The 14,060-nt window shown below is 41.0% G+C and overlaps 1 protein-coding gene across 8 annotated transcripts in view; it reads right to left on the bottom strand.

The window, feature by feature from the left end:
* Positions 1 to 2,261: 2,261 nt before the first annotated feature.
* Positions 2,262 to 14,060, bottom strand: part of EPM2A (EPM2A glucan phosphatase, laforin) — a 49,948-nt gene continuing 38,149 nt past the window's right edge. For 5 of the 8 annotated variants that reach the window (XM_055809659.1, XM_027796957.2, XM_027796954.2 and 2 more), the window contains 2 exons: positions 13,419 to 13,660; positions 10,038 to 11,980 (listed from right to left, as the gene is read on the bottom strand). In XM_055809659.1, coding sequence (XP_055665634.1) covers positions 11,700 to 11,980; positions 13,419 to 13,660 — 523 coding nt within the window. In that variant the 3' untranslated portion in view covers positions 10,038 to 11,699. Of the gene's footprint in view, positions 2,488 to 9,076; positions 9,410 to 10,037; positions 11,981 to 13,418; positions 13,661 to 14,060 lie in introns of those variants that run through there. The other 3 variants (XR_008747999.1, XR_008747998.1, XM_055809660.1) reach the window with 3 other exon arrangements.

Here is a 14,060-nt window from a genome sequence, read left to right as displayed (position 1 = left end):
ACCCTCCACGCGACCTCATGCAGCTGCTCCGTGAGTGAACTGCTCTGTGCACTCATGGCCCATGGGGAACAACACTACTAGCCTCTCTGTAGAAATACAGAAGCCAAGATTAAGTCTCAGACCCTGTTTCCAGGATATCCCCAGGATGCAATTCATGTTTTTGAACCAAGCAAACAAGGTATGCCTAGGGATCACCACAGAAGTCAAGGAAGAAATCTTATTCTTACATGTCTAAGAGATATCAAGTACAAATCAAAGCAGTCACAAGGTGTTGGTGATGAGTTCTCACTAACTGTCCTCATTTAGCCACCCATGCCCTGTCAAAGCTCCACCACCAAACAGAGGTACTTGGATTTCTGTCACTCCTCCTCAAGGACGGATAACTGGAGTACAGGGCAAACTCAGCACAGCCCACTCACCGTGTGGCACTTTGAGACGCCTCTCAGAAGTCACTAGGTTAGTCCTCTAGTAAAGAGGACTTCTTCTCTTAGCATTTATGTTGGGTTAATGTTCAAAATCTGAGTCAATATTTTAAGAAACCAAACAGCAGAATAGCCTCGAGCTCGCTTCTGTCAGGGTCAGGTAACCACCATGGTGGTACCACGTCTCCCCCTCCTCCAGGCTGTCCTGTGGCCTCAGGAGCTGCCAGCTGGGCCTAAGGGCCTTGAGTGACGAGTCGGGCAGTTAAGTGCCCCTTGACTGTGTCAACAGCCCCTGCTCGGCCAGGGCAGAGAGTGGCCCTGTCCGTACCAGGAACTGTCAGCTAAGCCTCCACGCTCAACCGAGGCACGGGGTGCAGCTGCCTGTGCTGGAGCTCCCATTGACTGGTCAGATCAGAGAAGAATTCAAATAACCAGTTATTCCCTGTCAACCCTGGAATATTCACACCAGACCACAGCTTGAGTGGCAAACAAGTGCAACAATATATTGTTCCTGGAATTTTTGAGAAAGTTGCAAGCTCAGGTTGCAGTCGGGATGGAAATTTGCTGATGACTAAAGCCCACCACCTCACAGCCTTATGAACAGTGCTCCTGAAGTGAGGACCTTGGAGCTCCCCTGGACCGCAGCGGGCTGCGTCCAGCATCTCCCTCTGAGCGGGACACTGCTCAAAGCTCACAAACCAGTCAGCCTGCAATACTAGGGGGGACCATCATGAAAAGTCGATGACAGGGCCTGGGCTGATAACCCTGCTCCTTGAGGCTCAACCCTTTGCCTGTTGAGTAATGCAAACACATTAGATGTATTTCACTGAACTCAAGGGCAATCTTGTAGTAGGTATACTTTTGCTGTAATATATTGCAAGCTTGAAGTAGTTAGGCTGGCTATGTAATTTTGTGATTTAAAACAACTGATTTGCTGCTAAAATCCTAAGGAATGTGAATAAACTTTCTCTTCCCTCTCTCTCCCCACCCTTAGATCAAATCTGAGATTAGGAATGGATCCAGCCACATCTAAACTCTGTAAGAGATTAGAAAGCAAGGGGATCTACTCCAAACCTCATGACTCAACAGCAGAATTCCCCTTACCCTTTATATTTCCCTAGATCAAATCAGCTGTCTGAGTCTGAGACTAGTGATAGATCCAGCTGCATCTAAACTGTGTGAGAGTCTGGGAAGCAAGGGGGGGTCTATTCTAAACTTCCTGACTTAGCAGAATGGTTCCCCTTTTACCCCACTTTCTATCTCTCTCTCTCTTTTAGATATAAACCATTGGCCAAGTCTGAGACAAAGATTGCATACAGCCACAACTAAACTCTGTGAGGGTTTAGAAAGCAAGGGGGTCTACTCTTTAAACCTCATCACTCAGTGGAAGAATCTCCTTTAACCTTTTATACCTTTGATCTTTATAAACTGTTTCTGCCTCTATTCTGGTTTGATTTCAATGTGATTTACCTCCATGCGTTTACTCCATGTATTAAGTAATAGAGTGAATCTTGCCATCAAAACCTGTGTAGTCACGCTTCAACGTTAAATCCATTTCACGTAACATCTTCGGTGGTAATTCTTTAAACGACCTGACCTACCACTCCTTTTGCAACACCAACTTACACCCCTACTTGTCAGCAACTGGGGCAATCTGCTCCTGCCCAGCTGAGGCACTGCGGGTCACAGAACTGCCGTCGGCAACAGGCGGGGACACTGGCTGAAGGAATTGTATTACAGGCCATGAGCACACGCAAATGATAACTAATGGTACTGAGTGAACAGTTTCTACACACCGGTGCCAAAACTTAGGCAATGAAAGAATTAGATACAGAAAAATATAAAAATAAGCAGAGATCTATTCACAGGAAACTGCTGTAGCTCTGATATCAAGTGTGCAGCTCCAAATGGCTCCGTCCAAGGCACACATCAGAATTTGGTAGTGTTTGTGTACCAAAGAGACCAAAAGACCATTCACAACCATTGCAAGTTGCCAAGTGTTCTTCAAGACCAGCCCTCTTCACTGAAGGAGAAGAAAATGCACAAGGATTTTCTGAGTAACAACCTATGTAGGAAAAACCAACACCTTAGTTCAAATGATGTCTGGAAGGACTGGTGGAAATATCATGCTCAGCTGTAGTTTTCAGAGTCTTCAGCAATGAGATTTCTATCTGTCTCTCTGCTTTGATTTCTGCACATCTCTTGGAGGTGATCCAGAGCCATGCAGAATGATTACACGGTTCTATGCTTCTCTCCACCATCTTCAAAAACCATGAAAGAACAGGTGAAAAGAGCGAGCTGTGGCACTGAAGTAGGTACACTATTGCTCTGGTGTTTTGCAGGTCTGGAATAAGCAGTTACCAAAATAGGGTAAGGAAGCCTACAGAGAATAAAAATTCCATAAGTCAAAGCATTTTCCTCCAAATTTCTGTAGTATTTGAGTCTGTTTCAAATGGGAGGAGAAGCAGGAGCAGAAAGCAAGTGGAAAAGTACAAGAGTAAACAGACTAGAGAAATGTGTACAGACTAGAGAAAATCACATTCATGCATAACACAACAGAAATATTGCTAAAAAGCACAGGCTCTTCCAAGACACTGCAGAGCACATTTGCGTTTCCATATGTATCTGACACATAAGCATTCATTCTTTTAATCTGCAGTCTTGAAAACTCTGATCCTTGGTAGGCTTGCTCTCCATTTATTTCTTTTTCAGGCAGGCATGTGGCACATGAACATAAATTCTTAGATCACTCTGCTGGCATTATGCACAACACAGTTAGATATTGTATTTGTAATGATGTTCCAACACCTATTATCACCCATTCCCTTGAAAAACAAAGTGATTTCACTTTACCACCTTACACATCTTGTCTGAGCCACAGTCATGTAGCAAGCAAGTGTCCTCATCTTTTCTAAAGACTCTCAATCCATGGCATTTGCTGGGGGCATTTTGGTTGCAGCAAGGCACCAATTTAGAATTCATCTCATCAAAAATCAAGGTGGCGAATGCAACAAAGCACTTAGGCACCAAGTGTGAAGTTTTCAACTTGAAATCCCCAGGACTATTCTTGTACTTAAATTTCCACAAGCGGTAAGTGCTTTGATAGATCAGTTTCTATCTAAAGGAGATGTCCCCTGAGCAGAGCCTTTCAGAGCACAGGAGGAGAATCAGCAGACGCTCTGCCTGAACCCACTGCTAAAAAAAGGGAGGAAAGGTATGCTGATGTGCATAAGCATGTCTTCTGTTTGACTTTAACAACTTTTTCCAATTATTTTTTTTTTTCCAGCCCTGTCAAATGAAAAGCAGGTAATAGGAAAATAAACATTCTGGTAACTAATGCATTTCTTTTCAACGTTTGTTTTATTCTTGTGGGGGTTTTAAAACAAATTTGACATGGTGAACCCTGGACCTTCACAGCAGCGCAAAAACATAACAGTTTCAGAAACAGTTCCAAACCTAGCTATTTTTCACATTTTGTGTACTACTCAAGTTTGTGTTTTAGTCTGGAATGTAAAACAGTAATTGAGTAAAAAGAAGGTAACTGCACATTCTGAGCTCAGTAATACCCCAATAAACAGTATGAGCATCATTAAAAGCACAGAAATTACCCTAGATACATATCATTTATATCAATGTCTGATATGATTCTTTCGGGGTTTGGTTTTTTTCTTTTTAAATCAGGGTGCTACTGAAAGACACCTTGAAATGACTGCTATTAAGGAAAGCAAAATAAAACTATGTTTACAGCTAAAATTAAGTTATTGATTTCAGTTCCATAAGCAGAAATACACAAATGGCAGAGCTCAGCATTTTCCAAAGTGTACTCAAGTCATGTTCCCAGCAATCAAGAGAGACCTAATCAAATTTTTTCCTCTCAAAAATAATGATCTTGGCAGATTTTGTTAAATAGCTTGCCAGGCTTTGCTGTTCCTGTGGATATTGTGTGCTTTTGGTGATCTCTGGGTGCCGAGATGTATTTGTGTCTCACTGTCGCATTTCCTCAGCCCCCATGCTTGTGTCTGCTAACTGCTGAATGAGATATTTCCCTGAAACAAGAGTGACAATGTGACTGCAGCGGCGGCACCGCTGCCTGCAGCAAGCAAGCCCTGCTCACCCCGCATCTCTGAGCCCTTCCCCCAGTTCCTGGCTATTCCCCAGCTGCTCTTGGTTCACACAGCTCTGCCTGGACTGACTCCCCTCCCTGTCCTCAGCCTGTGCTGCAAGCCCTCACTTTCTCCTCTGCTTCTTTCCTCGTGACATGAGACCACTGGTTGGAAGGCCACCTGGCCACCTGCTCTGCCTCATCTCAGCAGACCACTCCTGTCTGCATTTCATGTCTTTTCCTACTCCTGCTTCTAAGTCTTTCTTTGGTGGTCTAGTATATCTAGTTATTGCCTTAAGGAATGTTTTGTGTTCCTTTGCATGAAAATTACTGCAGAACAATGCATTTATTTTACCAATTAGGAAGAGTGGAAGATGGCAAAAATTCAGAGCACCACTTTCTATTTTAGTTGCCCATTGTTCATTACCTAAATCAGGTTAAATAAAAAAAAAAAAAAACAAAACCAAAAACAACAAAACACAATAACAATAAAAACAACAAACAAAAACAAAGAAACCAGCCTACAACCACACTGCAAATGAGATTTTCAGTGCTGAGAACAGCCTATCATGGTTGCTTTCATTATTCTCTGAAGAGGGCACTTGGATGGAAAATGTGTGTAAGGCACCAAGAAAACTACAGAAAGTCTGATGGAAGATGATGGCATCCTTATTCCAGGTGAGTAAGATACCCCAGTTGGGAAGAAAGCCAGATCAGAGTCCTGGTTCTTATTTCTAGACCCTGTGTTGCCTATGAGTGCCACCAAACTGCCATACTCACATGCCAGGAAAGTATGTTGGGGACATGGACAAGTAACTCCCAGTAAAATTTAAATATCCCAGTGGAAGAGACCATATAAAACACGGACTTACTTGAAATAGTGTCTGTTCAAGTGCTCACAGGCATCCACACAGCCACTGTGAATGGAGGCACTGAGAACAGCAGTTGTCCCATTCAGTTCTTGGTAGGGAACTGAGGTTAAGCATCCTTTGTGTCATGTTAAGAAACAGAGTAACTCAAGTATAGAGATTAAATAGTCCATTTCACCTGCAGTCTTAACTGGCGTCAGGACCACTGCTACTCACAGTTACAATTTCCCATTCTGGTGCTCTGACTGTAAGCACAGGTGTTGCAGGGCAAAAGACCTCTAAGAGGCTTTACTGTTCCAGCAACACATCTGAAGAGAAAGACTCCATCAAGACATATGTTTGTTTAAACTTCCATCTGAAGCTACCATTTAAGCATATTTTAAGAGATGCCCTTCCCATTAGTTCTTCTAAAGCATGGCCTTATTGATCCTATTTCAGAACAACGTACCTCTACGTAAGGGATTTATCTGACTGCCAAACCGCAGTGCCCCAGCAACCACTTTTGGGCTTATAAAGCTTCACCAGCTTGAGTACACGCCTCTAAGAGAGGACATCCAACTGGTCTGTGTCCTTGAGAGCTTACCCTTCCACATTTCTTTCTTTATACAGATAAATATTGTAACTGCATTTTAAGACTAGACAGTTTAAGTGGTACCCAGTTAAAGACTGGTTAATGAACTTTAAATACCAGCTATAGTTCTATCTAACACATCAAATATGTTTTCAAGTGAGTTGTGGTGTTTGCTATCCCACTACAAAATATTTTTTTCCCTTTGACATTGGTCAGGATTATACTTCATTTATATTTGCCTTTTTTCCAAACACAAATTTTATATTCATTTCTTAATGTCTGTGTTTATGTATTTTATTGAATTTTTGAAGACTGGATTCATTTTCAGCATTTGATTTGTTGCAGTGACTTTGGCCTGGCTGCCCAGCTTAGCTATGGCTGCTACCCTTGGACGATGGCCTGACCGTTAGTTATTTCCCTGCTGAAACTGCATTACCACAAAATAAATTTTGTTATAAAGACATTAAAGTAAAGACCATAGAAAGCCACCCAGCATTAGAATTTTTTTCTTGGCATCATTTTACGCTTTTTCCTCACACCATCTAAATCAAGAATGAGATATCATTTAATATTTTACCAGCTCATGAATAAACAGGCCTTCTATTTTTCCTTGATGTAAAGATAACAACATCAGCATTGAAGTAATTATCAAATCACAGACATCATCTTGCAACCTTTATAAATTCAATCTCTGAAATAAGACAACATGTTTAAGCACAAAGCAGTTGAATTATATAGGGCTAAGGTTCACAGTGTCACCATCCTTGGCTTACAGGGTGTAACAGGTCTTACTTCCTTACTCTCAGGCAAGCCTTGATATGTGAAAAATGTTTAATAAAATACTTATTACTCATCTTTACAAATATGGCAATTTTTAGCCGCAAAACCATCTGTAAATCAGTCAAGACTGGAATGAAGGATCTTGAGGTGGAAGGGCGGAGGAAAACACGCCTAATTAAGAATGAACACCCTACAGGTTCACTGTTGGCATAACTGAAGGGCCAACAACGGGTATTTTCGTTGCTTGTATCACAACCATGCAATGATGCTAGTACATGATAATGTCATTGCCCTTGAAAAAATTGCTTTCCTCTGTTAATTTAGGAAGAAGATCATTTATGAAGTCATATGGTTTGGCCTTGCTGTTGGTGATGTCATGTTGCTGAGCAACAGAAAAAAGATTAATTCCTTTATACTTCCACTGTTCCAAAGTCTGCTCCCTCAGAGCCCCCCTTTTCCCTTTAAGCTATATACATGTAGAAAATAAAACACAATTTTTTCCAGCAAAATAGCTGCAGAGGTGTTGATTTACCACTGAGAATGTAAACAGAATTGGAGACAGTCATCTATATCCCATCCTTTGCTACGTTAATCCAATTCCATTTTAGCTAAGGGCAGCCTGATGCTCATTATCCTTCAAGAAGGTAGGGCTTGCTTGCCAAATATATGCTTTTGCGGTAGTTATCCTTCTAAATATTTCTTCATAGTTTCATAGTTTTCTGTTGCACAGTCCCAGTGTATCTTTTTTTAAGAATCGTACTATTTCTCTTTTAACTTTATCATTGGTTTGAAACCTCTCACTGCAATTTAATGATGAAGAATAAAAGCAGCAACAGGGTAATATGGCAAATATCTTTGACTACTTCAAATCAGATAAATGTCTTTGACTACTTCAAATCAGATATTTTTTCTCAATTACAGACCAGTACAGTCAGTGAGTTTTATAACTTAGAACTCAAAGACGGCACCATAGCAGGTAACAGAGTAAGCCTGATTTTTTGCATTCTCGTTTTAAATACAGATTTTATTACCTGCTCCTGCACAACCTACAGCCTATCTTTTTTCCTTTATCTTTGCCCAAGAGGGCTTGGCTAGGAGTCTCAAATTTTAATTCCGCTCCAGAGCAGAGGCACTGTTTTGCACATGTTTTTGTACAGCACACACAATTCAGTTGCCAGGTGTGAGACCTTCCAAATGCTCCAGAGTATGCTCTGGTATAATACCTGCAGCCAGAGCTTCACTGTGCTTGCTGCTGTACAGAGAGGGAAGACCATAAACTTACAACCTAAGCAACTAGAGCAGACAAGCACCAAAGGGACCAAAGTGCAAAGTGTGAAATTACAAGGAAGGAGTAAGGGAGAAAGGAAGGAATTCAACAGTCGTGCCAGCCAGCCCAGTCTCCTTTCACCAGGCTGCACTGCCTACCTAAAAAAGTCACGCAGAAGATTCTCATTAGCATTTTTCTGATGTCAAGAGGAAAAATATTCATGAAACTATATAATTCAAAGCCTGAGCCATCCCTCAAGGGGCTATGTTTGTTACAAAATCACTTGTAAGAGTGATTGCTTAGCTCCTTCATGTATGTTGCCCTAGGAAAGCATATATACTATTGTTTGGCCTAATAATGACATTGAGGTACTCCAAGCACCTAGAGTTATAAATGTTCCCATTTCACACAGCAAATTCTACTTACTTTAATTCAACAGAGGTAAAAACCTGGCTGTAATGGGGCAGAGAATACTGATGCTCATGCCAGCAGAAAACCATTTTCCCCAACTGATGGTTTTCATTGATGAATTATCAAAATATTTGTACCTGGTTCCTATTTTTGTGTGTGTATTAGTTTGGCTTCTTGACCCCACTTTAGAATAACCATTACTGTTTATCTGTTTCTAAATCTTTCCATAGGAGTTGTTCTCTAAATTTTGTAGCACTTAATGACTAAAGCAGCAAGGACATATACAAGTACATAAACAACTGACTATCTTCGTCCTTTCATCCAAATTGCATCAAGAGGCTAGTCTGTGGAAAGAGCTAACGATCCAATCAGCATAAGAACATATTACAAATTGGAATTCTAATAGATAATCCCTAGATGCAGATTTATCACATAATTATAGAGTTTGAGAAATAGAGTATTTTTATATGATTGCTTTTTCTGTTGCTGTAGCCTCTTGCAGTGATGTCTCTAGCATTAAAATTCCTAGTTACATTCAACAGACAAGGCTTTGAATTAATGTTACTTGACATGGTTGTTTTCAATGAGGAACGCAGTAAGGAGGCAATGAGGGGAAAAAATTATGCTACAAATAGGTACAAAGGGACTGCAAGCCATAGGAGCTCTTTGCATTCTTTATTATCGTGACGTTGGCAAGTAGTTTTCATGCACTTCACCAGCTAACGCAATCTGTATATCATATAGTCCCCCAACACTTCAGCAGACAAGCAAACTGAAATGACAATAAGCAATGAATCAACAACCCCTTGCTAGAGACTTCTTGAATCTGTGGTTTCTGTATCATTTGAATTCCACCCTACAAACGAAGCACCAGTCTGCTTCCACTGTGGATAAAATCAGAATTAGGAAATAGCTGATAAGGCATAGCTATACTTACTTATTTGTAAACTTGTTTGTGCCATGTTACACTGTTCAGTCCCAAGAGACCTAAAAGAGAAATATAGTTAGCTATGAAACAAGAATCAAACCCACAAGTACTTCTTCCGACATAAATTACAAATTGCATCTGATGAAAAGGACTGTCTGTCGGGGATGCTTGGAAACACGTTTTAAGCATGGGGTTTCCAAATATATCTCAACAGAAATGTAAAACCTAAGCAGGCTCTACTCTCTACTTCTTAGGCCATCACCCTCCTCTCAGCACTTGATTTTGAGAGTCACACAGTAGCAAAACCTCACCATTTTTACTTCAAACTCAGTCAAAACAAGGTGACTCCTGGGCAGCCAGCCTGCAGCTCTGGACATTCGCATGAAAGCCCGACAGCCAGGCAGCAGCACTGACACGCTCCCTCTGCTCTCTGCATCAAGCCAGGAGAAGAAACCCTTTTTTTGTCTTCAGAGGTCCCAGAGATGCCATATCATCCACACATCTTTGCTGTGTTGTTCTTTGAGATTTCATCCTCAACAGTCCATCAAAACTGACACAGTACAGCAGATAAGAAATGGGCTGCTACCATTAAAGTGGCTGATCCCACCTCTATATAGAAATATCGGTCATGATCTGTTTTGCTACTCATGAAATTGGGAGCCAAAGATATATGACAAAATGGGCTGCTGGGATTGTCATTATGTTTTTATTTAATAGAGAACTCTTCTCATCCATTTTCTAAACAGCAGTGTTATTTCAAAAAAGTCAGAAACAAAGTCATGATCAAAACCACACATATAACTTAAATAAATGTTTTTCCTTTTGAAGATGATTGAAGTATAGGATAAATAAAATGTATTATATTATTCTGGACATTCTCCATAAACAGTTCATACCTACTAGTTTCTCCATTAAGCGTTCAGATAATCAATATATATCAACTAAACTACTCTGGCACTGACTAGGTCTTTAGAGGAACAAGTTGGCTGGAAAAAAAAAAAGAGTTTTCACTGAAGAATAAGCCTATAGAAATTAGATTTCTTAATGTTTATGCATCCTTCATCCTCTGTTCCTTAGTAAACTCTTGCTCTCCCTTCTCTCTTGGGCTGAACCCACAGCAGACTGGTTTTACCTGAGCAGGGCTGGAAGCTGTTGGTGCCACTGCTTAGTTCAGCTAAGGGACTAAGCAGCACCAGAAAACACTAAGGATCACCCACAAAGCCAACATTAGCCTGCTGAGGGTAAGCTCCTGAGAAACCCTCCTCAGAGTTGCCCTTTCCTTCTGTAGATGAATGTATTGGCTTCATTCATTCCAGAGACAGCCCAGCATTAGCTTCAGTCAGTGAAATCTAGCATCTGTGAACACCCACACAGTGCTTGCACAAGGAGAGACTTTTGCTATAGTGAAGAAATTAATCTAGGTCAGCAACACAGAGGCTGTGGTGCCAGGCATGTGCAGAGGCTTATCACACAGTTCCTATAGGTCCTGTTGTAGCCCAGTGGTTACGGCTTAGATTGACTTGGCACCTAGGGAGCCCACCCTACAGCACTGCACGGACTAGAAGAGCAAAATGTATCTTTGACTTAGAGGTCTCACAGCCTAGGATAACGAATAAATAGTAGTCCTTCCCTGTAAAACAGTAATACTGCAGTAAGTGGAGCTGTTTCCTCTCCCCATGCTACATCCTAGCATAACCCCGATGTCACAACAGGACATAGCTGTAACGTCTAATATTTAACATTAACTAGATAGGCAAAGAGAGCAAATTTTAGTTCACTGCATTAAACATTAGCTTTTTGTTTAAGAAACTGAGTTGAGAAATCAGTTTCTTTCTGGTTTTTCTCATTAATACCACTTGTCTACCAAATTACTAGAGAAGACTTCAATAATGTACGCTCCCACCTAAAATAACTGAGCAGCTTTGACGATGATCAGCTCCATCCTAGCCTGAACCTTAATCCAGTCAACCTTTGTATCCATTTTTGTGAAAATGCCTTTTCTTTCTTGACACTGAATATTGCTAAGTCTAACCATTTCATCTCAAGTCTTAGGCCTACCCTGAAAACTCAGGTCCTGTAGGCAAGCAGTTAAAAGAAAATCTTAAGTTTCCCTTTGCAGAGTTTCTAGGTCTCATACTTACAACGAAAGGCTTGAAAAAATAAATCATATCAGCTTAAAGAAAGCAAATAAAAAAACCCTCAAAGGCAATTTTGAAACAAAATTCTCACGACTTCTACGAGGAGTTTATAAACTGAAGAGGAGAGGCGGGCGTCTGACTCATGATTTCTAAGTCCTTGGGGTTCAAATGTAAGGATTCCTCTTCACCTTCCTTTTCCTCTTCTGCTTTTCTACTCTTGTATTTTGCATGAGGAACGAAGATGCCCAAATTTCTGGTAGAAATCATCTTCAGCACGATTCAGAGCTTCCTCGTCTATGTAGACAGCCGGTCTCCGGGAAGCCAAGAAGTACTGCACTTTCCGCAGGCTCCATCCCATCACGTACTTCAGCCAGCCACTGACAGCAGCCGTAGACCTGCCAACACCAGCGTTGCAATGAACATAGACAGTGTGTCCGTTCTCCAGTAGCCCGTGCAAGAGGCAGACAGCTTGTGGCAACATCTGTATTCTTCCTAAGGTTATAAACAAGGCACATTCATTTGCATTTCAGAAAGCCAGGTTTACAGTTGAGATTATGTCTGCACAGCCTGATGAACTATGAATCATAATGGCAAACTCAACACATTCTGGGGTTGGTTGGTTGGTTTTTTTAATGACTTTTTACTCTAACTTTGTTTTTTCTTGCAACATAGATTCAGATCACACAAAATCTGTAAAATGCCCTAATTCTTCTCTAAATATACATTCTGATTAACACCGGATGTGTGTGGCATATTTGTTTTCACAGGGACTGAGACAACGCAGCAAATTACATCAAACAGCACATCTTGCATGGCATTAAAGTTAGCAAACCAAAAATGAAATGTTTTTAAGTACCAGAGGTTTTTGACGTTACCTACGTACCGCTGCTTTCCAAAACACTGTAATGAAGGCCATTATGTCAATAGTAAGTGAGGGAGGGAGAGCAGAAGAATATTTCCCTGTGCTACTTAATACTGTTATGATTTAATTGTGTACTTAGCACATGGTTAAACAACACAGAATAGGTTTATAGTTTTTCTCACTCCCAAAGGGATGAATAAACATATTTCCTGATGCCTTTCTCCCTGTTACGGGAACTTCTTCCCAGGAACTGAAGCTGCAAACATCAGAGCCTTACTCTTCCTCGTGGCACAGATGAGCACTGACATTAAGACCCTTCAAATCCCTGTTTTAAGATCTCCTGTCTTCCCTGATGTCTTATTACTGATATGACAATTTTCTATTTGTGGCAGCAGTATTTCACCCTACTGAAAGAGCACGCTCTTCTGCTGGTAAGCAACTCACTTGAAAACACACACACTCTCTAATCTACTGGTTGGAAATAGGATTTTGAACTGAGCATTCCAACAGAAAAATGAAAAATTAAAAATAATTATTTTACAACAACAGGTGCTATGGATATTCTGAATTAGTTACAAATAATTACATAAATTACTCCATAGAGATGCATCAGACTGGAATACTACAGTTAAAGAAAAGCTGTTTGTTGGGGGAAGGGAAGAGCAGAGACAGACATACAGTACTGTCTCTCCATTTTTAACCAGCAAGGATGGCAAGCTGTCCTGCTGTGCAGGCTTGCTGTCTTCTACCTACACAACATATTTTCATTAGATGGGCTGAATTCAGGCTGAAAGCAAAAGCAGTCAAGCAGTTATCAATGTTGGACAGCTTTAAATTCAAATACACATATCTTGCCAGACACAAAGTACCTTAGATGGCCTCTCTGCCTACAAGAAAATATGAACAATTCGTTAGAGTCAACACACAGAGACATTATACCTTGTGTTAGCTATGTTTTTACACAAAATTTACGCACAAAAAACCCCAAACCAGCCAAGCAAGTAGCGGATCAGTAACTCACGAGGTTTTTTTACTACTAATTTACTGCAAGAGTGGTCTGAGCATTACCTTCAGTGCTCATGTCTGGGGTTGGCATCCAGACATAGGCAAGCCCTTCCTCTTTATACAGTTTCATAAGGACTTCAGGGCTCATGGGTTCCGGGTAGCGGTTGCAGCCCCAGGAATTCTGAACAATGTCCCATTCGGTCTGGAAGTTCATCACAGCGGTAACACCCAGCTCGTGCTTCAGCTTGACAGTCACATGCTCCAGCTGCCGAGGGCAACTTCCCAGCCAGATGTTTGGCAGAATTCTAGTATTGAGAAAACATTGCAGTGGAATTGACTGAAATATCTTAACAAGGAAACTGCCAAGTTCAGCGGCATTCCAGCCCCAAACCTGGTTAGCATCATCGCACAAACACTGCTAAGTGCAGCTTTTTCATGCCATGCAGTAAGCAGTTTCTTATTTCATTACAGCTGAGCTGGTAATGTTTGATGCTGGGGATCAAGTTCCTAAGGTACTGCAAAGAGCTAGACGGTCTGAGAAAAAAATTCTGAGCATAATTAGTAGCACAGGTCTCCAAGGCATCCATCATTAAGCTTGCAGTAGAGGCTTAGTAACATCACAGGTTAGAATAAGAAAACTCTGAAGATTCAAGCAATTTGCATGAAAAAAAGGAGTTCTAAAAGATTCACATGATCCAGAACTCA

This window comes from Falco peregrinus, chromosome 7 (assembly GCF_023634155.1).
Source record: "Falco peregrinus isolate bFalPer1 chromosome 7, bFalPer1.pri, whole genome shotgun sequence".
Lineage (NCBI taxonomy): Eukaryota > Metazoa > Chordata > Aves > Falconiformes > Falconidae > Falco > Falco peregrinus.
Note: the sequence above shows the minus strand (reverse complement) of the source record. Positions and strands in the feature narration are given on the sequence as shown.